The 13,623-nt window shown below is 42.4% G+C and overlaps 4 protein-coding genes across 4 annotated transcripts; 1 reads left to right on the top strand and 3 right to left on the bottom strand.

Moving 5' to 3' along the window:
- Positions 1-323: 323 nt before the first annotated feature.
- PHALS_07464 (uncharacterized protein) lies at positions 324-1,088 on the bottom strand (the record flags this gene model as incomplete). The annotated part of the gene is made up of 1 exon (XM_024720931.1): positions 324-1,088. The coding sequence occupies one exon, from the start codon at positions 1,086-1,088 to the stop codon at positions 324-326; it is 765 nt and encodes a 254-aa protein (XP_024586081.1).
- A 3,860-nt stretch (positions 1,089-4,948) lies between these two features.
- On the bottom strand, positions 4,949-5,225 carry PHALS_07463 (uncharacterized protein; the record flags this gene model as incomplete). Its single annotated transcript, XM_024720930.1, has 2 exons — positions 4,949-5,014; positions 5,079-5,225. The coding sequence occupies 2 exons, from the start codon at positions 5,223-5,225 to the stop codon at positions 4,949-4,951; spliced, it is 213 nt and encodes a 70-aa protein (XP_024586080.1).
- Positions 5,226-7,721: 2,496 nt separating this feature from the next.
- On the top strand, positions 7,722-7,961 carry PHALS_07462 (uncharacterized protein; the record flags this gene model as incomplete). The annotated part of the gene is made up of 2 exons (XM_024720929.1): positions 7,722-7,861; positions 7,931-7,961. The coding sequence occupies 2 exons, from the start codon at positions 7,722-7,724 to the stop codon at positions 7,959-7,961; spliced, it is 171 nt and encodes a 56-aa protein (XP_024586079.1).
- Positions 7,962-12,456: 4,495 nt separating this feature from the next.
- Positions 12,457-12,768, bottom strand: PHALS_07461 (uncharacterized protein; the record flags this gene model as incomplete). Its single annotated transcript, XM_024720928.1, has 1 exon — positions 12,457-12,768. The coding sequence occupies one exon, from the start codon at positions 12,766-12,768 to the stop codon at positions 12,457-12,459; it is 312 nt and encodes a 103-aa protein (XP_024586078.1).
- Between the last annotated feature and the right edge of the window lie 855 nt (positions 12,769-13,623).

Raw genomic sequence — 13,623 nt, 5'->3', positions numbered from 1 at the left:
TTGCTAGTGGAAAATAGTAAATAATTTTAAAGGCAAACTATTTATTCCCGACCCCTGACCATATGTAGTACTTCGAAGTACATGGTACATTGACCCCTTACAGAGTATTATAGTAGCGTAAAATGTACAAAATAAATAATACAATTGTGTTATTGTCCAGTTCACAACGCTACTAAAAGGGGAGTATATGCTTGATCATCATTCAATCATCCTGACATAAAGTATATTAAACATACCGTGAAAACACACTTAAGTACTTTTATTCAGGACTTGGCAATCCAGTTACACACAGTGCGAAGCTCAATTTACAACTACATAGCGCACTATGTTTTTGGCCGAGAAGCAAGCTTGGTCGCCGATATCCCAATTTTAACGTGTTGAAGTTCCGAAAGTCGGACCAGAAGCGCTACACTTTCCAAAATTGTTGTTGCAGTATTCTTCGTGAACATCATCAACAAACACTTCATCCCGTATGCTGCTGACGGGCTTCCAGATTGAAGCAAATTAAGCGTTGCAACGTTGAATTTGTTGGTGTAATTCTTCTCGTCAAGCAGGATTTCGCCAATTCCCGTCGGATTCTCGTTGCCTGTGAGAACTTTGGCTGTAGCGATCCAATTATGAAGGAATCTACGAATCTGGCTTTCTGCTAACTTTTGTACTCCGGGAATCTTACTCCTTCCAGCCACGTTGATCTGTTTAACGAAGTCAAGAGGCTTTAGATTCTCTGACAGGATAGCAATGACCATATCATATGCTCTTTCTAACGCGCGTTCACTAGGCTTGTGATATGTCTCAGCCTCGAAATACGCGTGGATCGAAGATCGGGCGCTTTCGAACAGCGTCATTTTTTTGATTCGTTGATCAAAATTTTTGTCAGTGAACTTTGTGCCGAAGAACGCCACCGGGTCTTCCACTTTCTCATTAATGCTGTCATTATCTATCGATTTGATGAGCTTCAAACCAGCAGCTTTAGCCCGACTGATAATCGCTGGTAACGCGACCCTTTCATCGGATAGATCACGGTTTTGCTTCCCTATCACCTTTTTCAAGTGTTGATGACCTTGATATTCCATGGTGATGGCTTCCATTGTGACTGTCTCAGAGCAAGCAAGAAACGCAACGATGACTAGCGAAATCGTCCGGTGTAGATTAATCAAACGCCTTGGCTCGGTAGACATACGTGACGTGGGGTAGGAAGCTCAATCAAAATCAAATTGTGACAAATCTGATCAGCATACCTTGTGGATCGAACCTTGAGTTGCATGCTGGATCAAACCTTGGATTGCATGCCTGATTGTTGAAGTTATTACTCAAAGCAGAGACGAACATGCTGAAATGATCAGAAGGGTAAAAGGACAGTCCGAGCCTCAAAAAACGGATCCAACCTTATTGTACTCTGATGGAATCAATACATATAATCTGGCGTCTATTTGTCGCCCTGGCACCATTGAGAATCAGATTTCGTCGACTGAATAAATATGACAAATCATGCATTCAGTTCATCAAGAATGACAGACCTTTTACAATTAAAACACTTTTAAGCGTCTTTTGATAAAAGCGGAACATACAATTGAAAGACAGAACTCTTCGGAATATGCAGCTTAAATTCGTGACGCTCGTGGATGTGGATATCTCCTATCTTCAAGTCAAATCACTTGCGCACTATAGTTTCGGTTTAGTATTCACGCATGCAGTATCTCCACAAAGTTCCGAGCTCAACCGACAGTAGGTTTTCAGCATAATCGAACTAAAATCAAGCTTGATGCAGTTAAGCTCTTCGATCAAATTAAAGTAGAAATAAAAGTAAAGAGAACAGATGTAGTAAACATGGGCTGACCGCGATTGCATTAGATTCGTGGAGATTCGTTCTCCACAACATATTAATTTCAGTATGTTACCATTCGATGTCGACGAAACTGACCTCAATGAATTCTGATCAGCCCGACCAGCCATCATGCTGCATGTTCTACCAAAAGCATGTGTCATCGAAACCTCAACGTTTTTAGTACTTACCAAAAAATATCAGCCACACTTCAATTTTTGCAGAAATTCGTCTGGGTACGACCGAAGGGACCTCCCAGTTAAAAGCTATCCCAGATTTGACCACAATCAATCAGAGCACTTTCTAGAATAAATTCTTCGTAGAGATTCATTTCGTCTTCCTTTAGTGTAACGGGGTTACACATACCTCTGGTAACATGGGTGTGTGTCACGCCAGATGGGCATGGTGTGACCACACCCAAACAAGAATACGGTACGGGCGCTGGAAAGCCAGTTGTTATGCATGTTTTACTATGCAACTTTAGGAAAATCTATGCATATAAATTAGGCGGCTTTGCCGCAGATAGAAATAAAAAAGTCAGTTTTGGATTTAAACGGAAGAGTTAATTATCCTTGGGTTTATAATTTCTATCCAAAATATCTTTAATTTTTTTAAGGTTGTAATTACTTTAAGTAAGCGGATTGCGATCCGCAAAACTCGTACTTGTTCTAAGTATAGAGCGAAAGGTCGGTGACCTAACTTACGCTTCCTCAAAGCGCAAAGCTACGGCAGCCCACCTGCATTTAACGTTATCCTAAATCTCTAAGCTATAGTGGTGTCTGAGCTCGAAACTCTCTTGCTATCTAATGCATTCAATGGCGCAACACAATTGTGTAATTTATATGCTAAATGTCGAAAGACTTCCCCACAATGTGACCCATGTGTGACAGGTGTCGATGCTGTGAAGATGCATAAGCGATTACGTGCAATTTGCGACTACAGTGTGCGAAGAAATTGACGAAAGATAACGTTCTACTAAATGTAATAAAACTTGCTTACGAATTTCAGCTATGGACGGACAAAGTAGTGCAAGGCCTTCCGTTGCCCACAAGATCTCGACTCCCTTCTCAGTACATCAATCTTTATTATATTATGCAGTTTATAAGGTAGAAACAGTAATGGATTGTTATTTCACCAACAAAGGTATGCGCCATCAACTCTTATGTGGGTACTATGTCACTGCAATCTCGGACAGAAGAAAGAAGAATTTTTTTCCTCAATGCGTACTTGCCACACTTGCACAAGTGCTATCACAAAGATGTGTGGATATCTTACATTTGTCGTCGTCTGGATTCCACTGGGTCCACAAAACCCATATCGATCATTGCCTGCCCCTTCGATCAGCTAAAAATTCTAAATATTATTTCATATTGATTTTCAAGAGTCAAAGTTGAGCGCAACGACATCCTTGGTATTTTATTCTCTTCAACAAGATGGTTTATATCGTGCAAATTTGAGTAAGATATCAGCAGAGTAGATTGTCCTCTTCTCTTTTCTTTTCTTTCCACGACCGCTCCACAAAGGACCAGGCAATTTTTAATGTTCTGTAGGTGATAGTGATTTATTGTCTCCGCGGTTGGTCATCTTTGGATAGAAGGATTAGGATGTGAGCGTGCGAAAGTTCACTCCACGACATAGACCATAGCCGAAATGCAACTTAGACAAAACTTCGTCTAAGGCTTTCAGTGATAATATAGCTTACATGGTCGTCCGTCGAGATATGAATAGTGTTGCTGGCCGTGAATTGTCAAAGAGGCAGAAATTTACCACACTATTTCAAAGTAGTAAAATTCACACCCTGGTGGCCATTGTTACTAGACAAGCACGGACAACTTTGTGTCCAGAAGTCTGAACAGTGTGCGCCTAAAGTAAGCGAGGATCACGGTCAGACTCGATCGCAACTAGTAGTCCGTGTAGACAAGATACGACTTCTACCATAACATTAAGAGAAGAGAAGACAAGAGAAGAGATCTTGAATGATGAATAGCTTGGGTAATCTAACGTCTCATTGCTTGGAAGACGGAGAATAGCCAAAGAAATCATCAGAATATCTGAAAACATTTGGCAGAGTAACGCGTATGACGGCCGAAATCTATCCGCTGTACTAGAAAGAGCGACGATTGAAAGTTGAAGAGACGAAGATATGACAAGAGAATATTAGAACAGTGATTGCGTCGTACAACACTTACATCATGAAAAAGACACAGCATCACATCAATAGGAGAATTGTACTGCTATCTCAGCCAGCAAGAACCAATATAAATATGTGTACAAGATTTGATAAATGTAAAGGAGCGCTGTACAAGGCACTCGATCAGAACAGCGCGCTTGCTTATGCCTTGTAAAAGTGTTCCTGCCATGAAGGAAATAGGACATGAGTGCGAGAACAACGCTCTAATCCTGGTCATCCGGAAAGGATGGTTACGCGCTTGGACGCTCGTCACGTTGACAGCGGTTGCGATATCAAGTCTATGCGTTGTAAGTCTTCACATTGCAGCCCCACCGCAACTGGAGTCTGGAGCACTGTTGATGCTTTTAAGATGTTGAACCACCCGACAATTTCAGCAGAGACTTCAATTTTACGCAAGAACAAACACCTTTTAATCTTACAGCAAGTCATTTTGTGAAAGATTCTCATGTGAGGTGAATATTCCACGCTCGCTATCACTTCGATCCGCAGTGACACTTTGCATGCATCATCAGCGAGATGCAGAAACCATTGTACCTTACTGATTTGTTCATAAATGCCAGCAGTCTCAGCTGATTGATGTCTACTAAGTATTACGGAACCCTTGTGAAATCCCTTGATAATGTCGCAGGTGCAAGTTATTGCCTGTGTAATTCATGAAGAAGACGCGCACGACAGGTATATCTTTATGTAGTAGCTTATTAAGGATCAGACATCACCCCATTTTAAAGTTAAGAGCACAATGAGTTCTGTAACAGACTCAACAAAGCATTTCATATTTCAACATGTGGTGAAGCGATTAAGTGACCAAGTAAACAAAGAGGAAGAACCACTGTTTAGCTAACAGCAGATTGCTACAGCCCTCATTGAAAATTTTATATCTTGGAGAAGAGTATGCAGCAAAAGAAAAAAAATATTAACACGCTACTAAGTTCGACTCATGGTGAGCCTTTATTGCCTAGGCAACGATAGCAAACCAGCGTCTTTTTCTTACATCGAATGCCCTTCATATCAAAAGAGTCTTCAGCACGAGCGAGCGTCTTCAAGCTCTGGTTGCCGAAGTATCACCGCTGAAGAGTCTAAAGCTGATATTGAAGCCGCAAAAAATGTAAAGTTGTAAGAGTAACGCGTTTGTGCATTAGGCGGGTAGCCAAACCACAAAAATTCGTAGTCTTGGTGAGGTTTCAATCGTATTGTTCCACGCTGATGGGTCATTCGGTCCTTATTATCTTCAATCGACTCAGCAAGCTAAAAGGCAGGAATCAAGGAGTGACTCGCTGTTTTGCCGACTCTTCGGTTTGAAGTTTCGGAGACTCGTATCCATTAGCGTATCGCTTGAATACAGGGCAAATTTGACAGACTCAATTTGACTATAAAGTCTCGTGGGAATCCCTGTGGCCGTCTACTACGCTTTGTAGAAGAAATAGTCCATCAAACTCAATATCATCTTGTTTTCTCCGTACTAAACTGTAAGGAAACACCTCTTCGACATGGTTTAAAGTTCAACAGCCGATCCGAATGAGCATGTGACTGAAAGGCCAAATGTGAAAGTTCTTGATCCGGTTGATTTTCCTTTGGTTGAATTGTAGAATCAGCACTCTATCTGTGTCTTCGATCTCTTCGGATCCAAATCCAGCAATTTTAGCAGCGCGTCGATAAGATGTTCTGCTTTGAGGATTATAATGTATAATAAAGATGTAAAATCTCGCCATTCTTGCAACATTTCAGGCGTCTTTGCCCTTTATGCAAAGATGTGCATCTCGTGTGCATATCAAGACGCTTCCCAAGCTGATAAACATGGACATTTACCAAAGTTCTTGATCGCCAAAAGCTTCTTGTCATAAATCGAGTACTTGCGTTTTGCCCGTCGGGGCTATCGTGACCGATGCGATACTCTCGTTCACAAGCATCACCATCGTGTCGCATCAGTGCACAGCCGATAAAACAGTCACTCGCGTCCCGATCATGTTGAGCGGTTGTCATGGTATGAAAAAGTGAAATTAAGACTCTTTTTTACCACCAATACATTGCGTAATGGTCCTTGGGTCATTTTATCTGATGTTCTTTGCCAGCTATTTTGTGAGCAGTAACCAGTTCGCATGATTGCACGTGTATTTTGCAAAGAATTAGCCGAATTCAGTCACTGACTAGCTCTTTGACATTAAAGCTTTAATTTGTATCGACTCGTAACACACAGAACAACCAAAAGCAAGAGTTTCGTGGGTAAAAGTCATAGAGCTTTTTTATATTTTGTGAAGCTTATACTAGCGGAGAATGGCACAGCTGATCTACATTCGTCACTGCAACACATGCCTGGATCAGGTGCACGCGAGCTACTCTTCGTGGTGGTCTCGTTAAGGTAGTTCTGCTAGTACTCTTATTTTTCTCCACTTGACTATTGAACGCAATTTCGTCTTTTATGATCGAGGAGACAGTCTTTTTTCGGTGCATGACTGATTTATCTCCAATTACCTTCTTTACCATGAAAGAGATTTGCAAAATCCAACGTGGAAGCCATCATAGTTAGCTATCAGTATAGACGACCATTACACTAAATTTGGCTTGCGAAGTCTACAAATAAGTGAGACGGCGCGGTCCTCTTGAGTACGGTATGCATGAGCCCTCTGGCGGCCTTTCAAAATTAAGGTTGATACCATATGAAGGGTACAAGGTTTTCCTGGTGGTGCGGCACCCAGCGCAAGCGGTACTTATATGACCTGTAATTCGAAATCGTTTGAGTTTATCCCAGCGTGAGCGAAAGACCCGCACGTACGAGCGTCTAAGGGCTCCGCCTCGTGCAACGAGAAGTTCAGGTGGCTCGAAGCCATAATCATGACGAAATGATTTGACAAAAGTCGATGTAACTTTTCTGCTTGGTCACAAGGCTTGACTCCATGATTCAGATTTACGGCTGTCGCAACGCTATTCACTGTAGAAAATGACACATGTCTGAAGATTTTGCAGAGAGTTGACAGAGATCAGTGAGCGCATCTTCTTATATAGTCGCTTGAATGTATGTCGTTCAGTATGGAAGGGGCGTTGAGTCAGGGCAGTGTTAGGTCAGGGCTCGGAAAATCGCTGCGACACTTCCTATCAGAATCACCCTTACCAAGTGTTTCTATGAGATCGACCAATTTCGTCGTAGTACACGATTGTGAAGGTAATAGCTAAAGAATTGGAATTAATCAAGACAATGGAAATCCATAATGCAGAATCCATATGCACGTGATCTGTCGGATTGTAAGCGACATGCTCTTTAAAATAGCAAAATGCAGATAGTATTAATATAAATAAGGAGCCAAATCGAAATATACGACACTCTTTAAGTAGTTTAGCTAGATAATGCCACTTTAAAGGCTCTGAATCGTCGATCCTACGGAATCCCTTGGATCCCTTCTATCCTTTGGTAAAGGAATTTGAAGACGTCGTCTCCCAAGACCCGCCTTCGGTCCTATCTAGTTCGCTCAGATCGAGTTGTACAATTCCGAGCGCTGTGAATTTTTGACACGGGTATCTTAAGTCAAAGTCACTTTTGTACAACGATCACGACAAACAGTTGCAACTTCATCTAAATGCCTCGTTTGATCGCTCTCACAGTTTATAAGATGGCATAGCAGCACCTCTATATGGCTTGGTTGAAACGCACAAAATTGCAATGCCAGTTGCAGAAAAGATTAAGTGAATGGTGGCCCAGCTAATCACCGGGGAACTATGAGAAAGCCAACACTAATTGTTATTGGGGCAACCGAATGTGAAAATTTTCGTGGCGAGATCGAGTTTTCCGACTTCGATGACAGTTTTGATCTGATACTGGGGATGCTCTGGTTGCAATATATCCAACCAAGAATCGAGTACGATGATTCAGATCGTCGTTGCCAGGTGACACTTTGCTGACTTGGGCTATGCTGCAGCAGCTGAAGAGATGCAGGTTTACACATATGTGGTGTGTAAACTGATAATATCACGAGGGCTCAGAGTTCAACGTAAAATATCACCTCCCTTCAACTTACTGACCTTAGCAAGTTCGCTTGTCTCCTTGACATAACTCTTACGGCCACCGACAAAGTGCTAAGAAGTCGATCACAGTTCGTTAGTAATCACTCGCTGCGTCGGGCAACACTGCCTCCTCTCTAAAAAAAGGCTGAGGGTACGTCAAATCATAAGATGCGACGGCGTCAGAAAACTCTTGCCAAAGTAATACGTCAAGAATCCATGAATTTTATAAGTGATTTTTTTCTTGACACAATTAACAGCCCTGATTTACCTGTTATTCTACTAACCGTACTTGATAAAGTGGGTTTCTTTCTTCATCGTCAAGCAGCATTTGCGGAGGACCACCCTCCTGAACCTGACCCGCGTGAGCTCTCTCGTTTGTAGTGGTTGGTCGTCTTTTCTCCTGAGGCTTGGCGTGTGGCCAAAGCAATTTGCCAAATTATCTGTTGCGCTGTCTTGTGCTACTCAACCACGCTGCGTGGCTTAAGGCACCTCTAGTGGATCAGCACCGCGTTGCTACTTTGAAAAAAAGATAAATCAGCTACATAGGGGTATGACGATACTGCTCCGCTTACAACAAAGCGGCTGATTTGTAAGAGTCGGTTTGTCCATTTTGTTGGGGTATTCGAGCAAACCATTTTTTACTACGGTTGTGAGCTGTCCAACGTAACCCATTCGTACTTTTGATCAAAAGACCGCACACACTGCACATTTGGGTATATTATACGCAGCAATAAGACATTTCACTACCTATTCACTTCATCTGCCTTTGGCATCAATATCTCGCTATTGAACATCCTGGTTTTCATCGTCAGTGTTACGCTCGCGGCACATGATGCTCAACTTCACTAAATAAAACTCGCAATGTTGGTACGAGAAAACATTAGTAATCATATTAAATTTAGTGCCCATCCTTTGCCAAGCCCGTTGCCGTATTTGTGTCAGAAAAACACAAATTGGGCTTATATTTATATAAAGATTGATAAAGCCGCTAGAAGTATGGGCAGCGCGCTCAGACTCAGGGCGTTAGCGCATTTTGTTCTAGGATCGAGATCTCTACGCGCCTGAGATTAAATTAACGCGTTCCACAAAGGACCATTCGACGAACCTTCGCGGCTTATAATCGAACCCGCTGTCCAAGATCTTACTTCACAAGAAAACGAGTGCGGTCGTATTAAATGACTTTCCTAACTCATCAGCCTTTGGGGCATCACCAGCCACTCCCAGAGCATCCCGCCTTGGGATAGCAGGCTTGCAGCTACATGCTTTTATATTTGTCACATGTTCTCAAACCCCTCGCATTACAAAATTTCAGGAGTGGAGCTCATGTTGTGTCTGACCTGTACGTTGGGTGACATCACTATTGCATCACGCGGCCCTTCATGGTCTACCACCCCATTAAATCGACCCGGCTTACACACCAAACTCAAAGGTGTACTCAACAAACAAGGATAATCATTTTTACATTCACTGCGAGATGTGGTTTGGACGTCGCTGTACCGAGGCATGATCTGTATGCGCCAGGGGTCATTGCGTGTGGATGGATGTAATTAATAGGGTTTGTTCTCGTAGTCAGCCGGCGAGAGTCGAACGCGATCACATATTCATGTTCTTTGGTTTTTGCTTGGAGATAAATGCGGCTTCTTGCAAAATAAGAAGCGTCACAGACGTCGAGGAATGGCCGATCAGCTTTCAAAAGAGCCAGGATCAAGGCACGCAAGATAGTTTCGTTCACAGCACCTGAGACCGCCTCTTCTATCGCCCCCCAACCCCCTTCCCCACATCTTCTATAGCCCATTTAAAGAGAATGGTGAGATGTCGTGTCATATTAGCCAGTCTTACCATGGACCTGAGCAAGTAGTTTGCCAGGCCAAAACAGTTTTTGGGTCAGAGGTACTGATGAATCGTCAATGTTTTTAAACTTCGCGTCATTTGCCTACAGATCGGGAACTCCTTATTTGATTCCCCATAAAGACGTTTTGGTGGGTATCAAAGACACACTGGTCTATATTTGTCCATATTTGACTATACTTACAGAAACCTTATTCTAGCACATACACCCGAGCAATAGCACAATATCGTTGCCGATTACAAAATTTAGATCCGGCGGTAGCACCGTTTGTTGTGGTGATTCAAAATTAGTTTATTGATGCTTTCAGGTGGTTGATGCGGTTTCCCACATCCAATTTCCTGTGCTTTGGATGACGATGGACGAAATATGTCCCCGAAACACGTTATTTATAGTCAAAAAAGCGCTCTAGATTGCTAAGTCAACCGGCGATTGCACGTCTCTGATACATCGACATACCATATGGCACAACCAGCTACTCTTGAAGTATCCTGCTCAAAATACTCACCGCAAAAAGATGGAGCTCACTTTGCTCACCACCAGTTAATAAAAACCATCTACAAGGTCGAGACAACTAAACAAGTGTAGCCAACCTTGCTGATATTCAGCATAACCTTTCCGACATTCAAAGTTTGCACCGGAATGGTGGCTGCATGCAGCTTCAATTATAAACATGCTGAATTCATAACTTGTTGTAAACATTTTTGATACAGAAAGCCGACGGCGTGGGGAGAGGTTTCCACACCCTTACCAAATGTGCTGGGTGCTTCGCACGTATAAAGACAACAATGCCGTCTCGATGCACTTAGTAGGGCAATTACCGTTGAACAAACTATCTGATTTTGGACACCAGAACAATTTCATTATCCACTCCTTATTCGAGAGCAACACGCATGGTGGGTTTCTTCCACCGCGATTTGATGTTCCTTAAAAAAGATAGACGAAATCTGAAAAAATATTACAAATAAGCTCAACCGCTCTTCACCCTCAATGCTCTGTGAGTGTTCTCGATGACATATTTATTTATGACGGATGATGTAATCAACTTCTCCTTCAAAACCAGCTGTACCATTCTACTGACATCATCATGCAGTTTCTTGCATATATCGCAGCGAGATTTCCTCAGCTCTGTATGAGCTTTTGTCGGGAGAAGAGGTAGCAAGAAAAAACCATCGGCTGCTTGAATTACATCGGCCACTCTATTCATGATCTTTATCGCCTATCACCCGTAGTGCTCTACTACTCTTCACGTCACATTATAGTGATGACTCAGCAGTAACGTCAGCTCGTAACAATGATGGGTCATCCTTCTTGTGTTTTTAGAGTCTGACCCTTCTACTCGCGACTTACAGTCACGCACCAACTCCACAGGCTGAAGATCGGTATCTACCGATACACAGTCTCCTCCACTATTCACCGACCCAAACATAGGATACAACACATAACATCTTTTCTTTACCGCCCCGAAAGAGACATACTAGGGTTACTGCTGCCGTTTTTGCATTCAGAGCTCTGCTTCAAGTACTAAACAATATCGTCGCTGCCTGCTTTGGATAGTCCCATAGCGTTCACAGCAGCTACCACAGCTTTGTGTCCATGCCATAAGTGCTTCTGCTACCTTGCAATGGAGGGTACATGGCTCCACCAGCATAAAAGCGCGTGGCATAGCTTTTTCAACTTCCAGTCAATCCATGGCATGTAGCCTTTCAGTCGCACTACTGATGAGATCATATCTCAAATCTAAATATAGTACAAAACAATATTTCATGCTGTTAAAATCCATAAAAATCACTTGAATGTTTTGCAAGACCTTTGAAATTTTACCAGTGCCTTGTCGCAAGATTTACGGATATTGCATCCATGCAGCGACTTAATTGTCTCCGCGCAATAATCTCTTTTGAATGGTCATACATGCTTGAACAGCAGCTCAAATTGATCGGAAGCTCACACGACATCACCAAAATCAAGATGTTGATGTTTACACCCATCAACTCTGGGTTGCGAGCTCCACGAGAGTCGTTCCTTTAGGGCTGTGTCTATCGTCTACGACCGTTACGAAATCACAAAATTCTCTACTTCGACATGATTTTTACAGCAAGGCTTTGTCGTCCTTGCAAGAGTGAAGGAAGCACTTGAGGCGCGGATGTTTTGTACTTCCATAGATGAACTGTATCTATGAAACCCAAAAGCTACTCGTCCGCGTCAAGGGATCTCTCATTTTTCTTGGTATGGATGAGGTTCATCACCTCCAGCGCGCTTATAGATCTTTCGTTTTTGGTACCCCATTCTGTCCTACGGCAAAAGTGCATTCGGCGGGATACCCAACGCTTCATCGAAAAAGCAGGAAAGGTCATGCTGTTGCACCAAAAAACAATCTCTGTGAGCAGAAAGGTAATTTTTTCTCCATTTTGTACGAATATTTAAAGAGCGAGCAATAATTGTGAAAAGTTTATGCGATATTAATCTTTACGATAACCAAAATTTTGAGGTTTGTGTCTGTTTACTGTGTCATTGCAATCTACTTCGCAAATCTCGTGTTTCAGTTTGCTTGTCACGTCTGACGGATACTCAATGAAGAACGACGAGCATCCTGTATCAGTGCTTTTAGTCCGAGTTGAATTTGAATACCGTCGGGGCGCGTTTTGGTTTCAGTAAAATGGGTTCAAACCTAATGCTACTAGTTGGATGAAAAATTGCTCGATTCGTCGTCGAAGAAGGAGCGCCGTAATCAATTCCATTAGCCAGACAATTAGCCAAACTATCGGAATTTCCGCTGAGACATTTTGGTGGCATACAGATGGCGTCTGTTTCATCAAGCAAAAATTTTCGCGAGATCCAAACGGGCCTGGACAAGTACGGCATGTAATCAGAAAAATATGTATTAATATAAAATGGAATTGTAGAATAAGTAATCATATCTGAGCAATATATTATTTTAGGCTATGATGTCCAAATCTGTGGTAAAAATACTCTAGTTGTCGAAATACGTATGTATGTTGCAAGCCACGCTAAAATACCGTAGTTAACAAAAAGATTAATTGAGTCATTTTCAAGTAGCGAATGAGTTAACATCAAAAATGACCAATTCTCACAAGAAATTGTGATTATTCTGTGAACTTTTGATGCACCATTTTCAAAATTCAAACAAGTGAAAAAAGCTTTATTCCAGGTCCAAGGATCGCTGATTGTCGATGAGTGATTGATATACACCGTTCTCCTCGTGTTTCGCCAAGTATTCAGCCAATGCAGACTGATTTGCACAACGAAAATCCTGTCCGTAGGTTGCAAAGGCCTTTGCAACCTCTGAGCGAGTCGACATGCGGGCATTGACATCTTCGATCGATTGTTCGAGCCAAGAAATGACGTCCTTTCGATCGACCTTGTATTTGCCTCCTGCACCAGGATCAGAGGCAATCTTCCACGAGACGTAGCGCGTCTTGAAGGCCTATTTGATTGCCTTGTTGGCAATCAGATCGCATACTTGAATCAGACAAGTACACCTTGGAGGAATACCTCCCAAAGTGATGTTCAGGTCAGCAGCTTTCTTTTTGACTAGATCTGAGAAATGGCTAGAAGCCGCGTCCCAAATCAAACAAACCTTCTCGCCTGGATAGCTCGACGCCGAAAATTCCAAGTAAGTGCAGCACCCGTCTTTGTCCATCCAATGCTTTAGATGGAACATGACTTTGCTAGGACCATCCAAAGAAGAGAATCGTCTTGAAAGCGTCATGATAATCATAGGGGCAAGGATTTGAGATTGGAACATCTCGG

The sequence above is a fragment of the Plasmopara halstedii genome (genome assembly GCF_900000015.1).
Source record: "Plasmopara halstedii genome assembly, contig: Scaffold_3109, whole genome shotgun sequence".
NCBI lineage: Eukaryota > Oomycota > Peronosporomycetes > Peronosporales > Peronosporaceae > Plasmopara > Plasmopara halstedii.
Note: the sequence above shows the minus strand (reverse complement) of the source record. Positions and strands in the feature narration are given on the sequence as shown.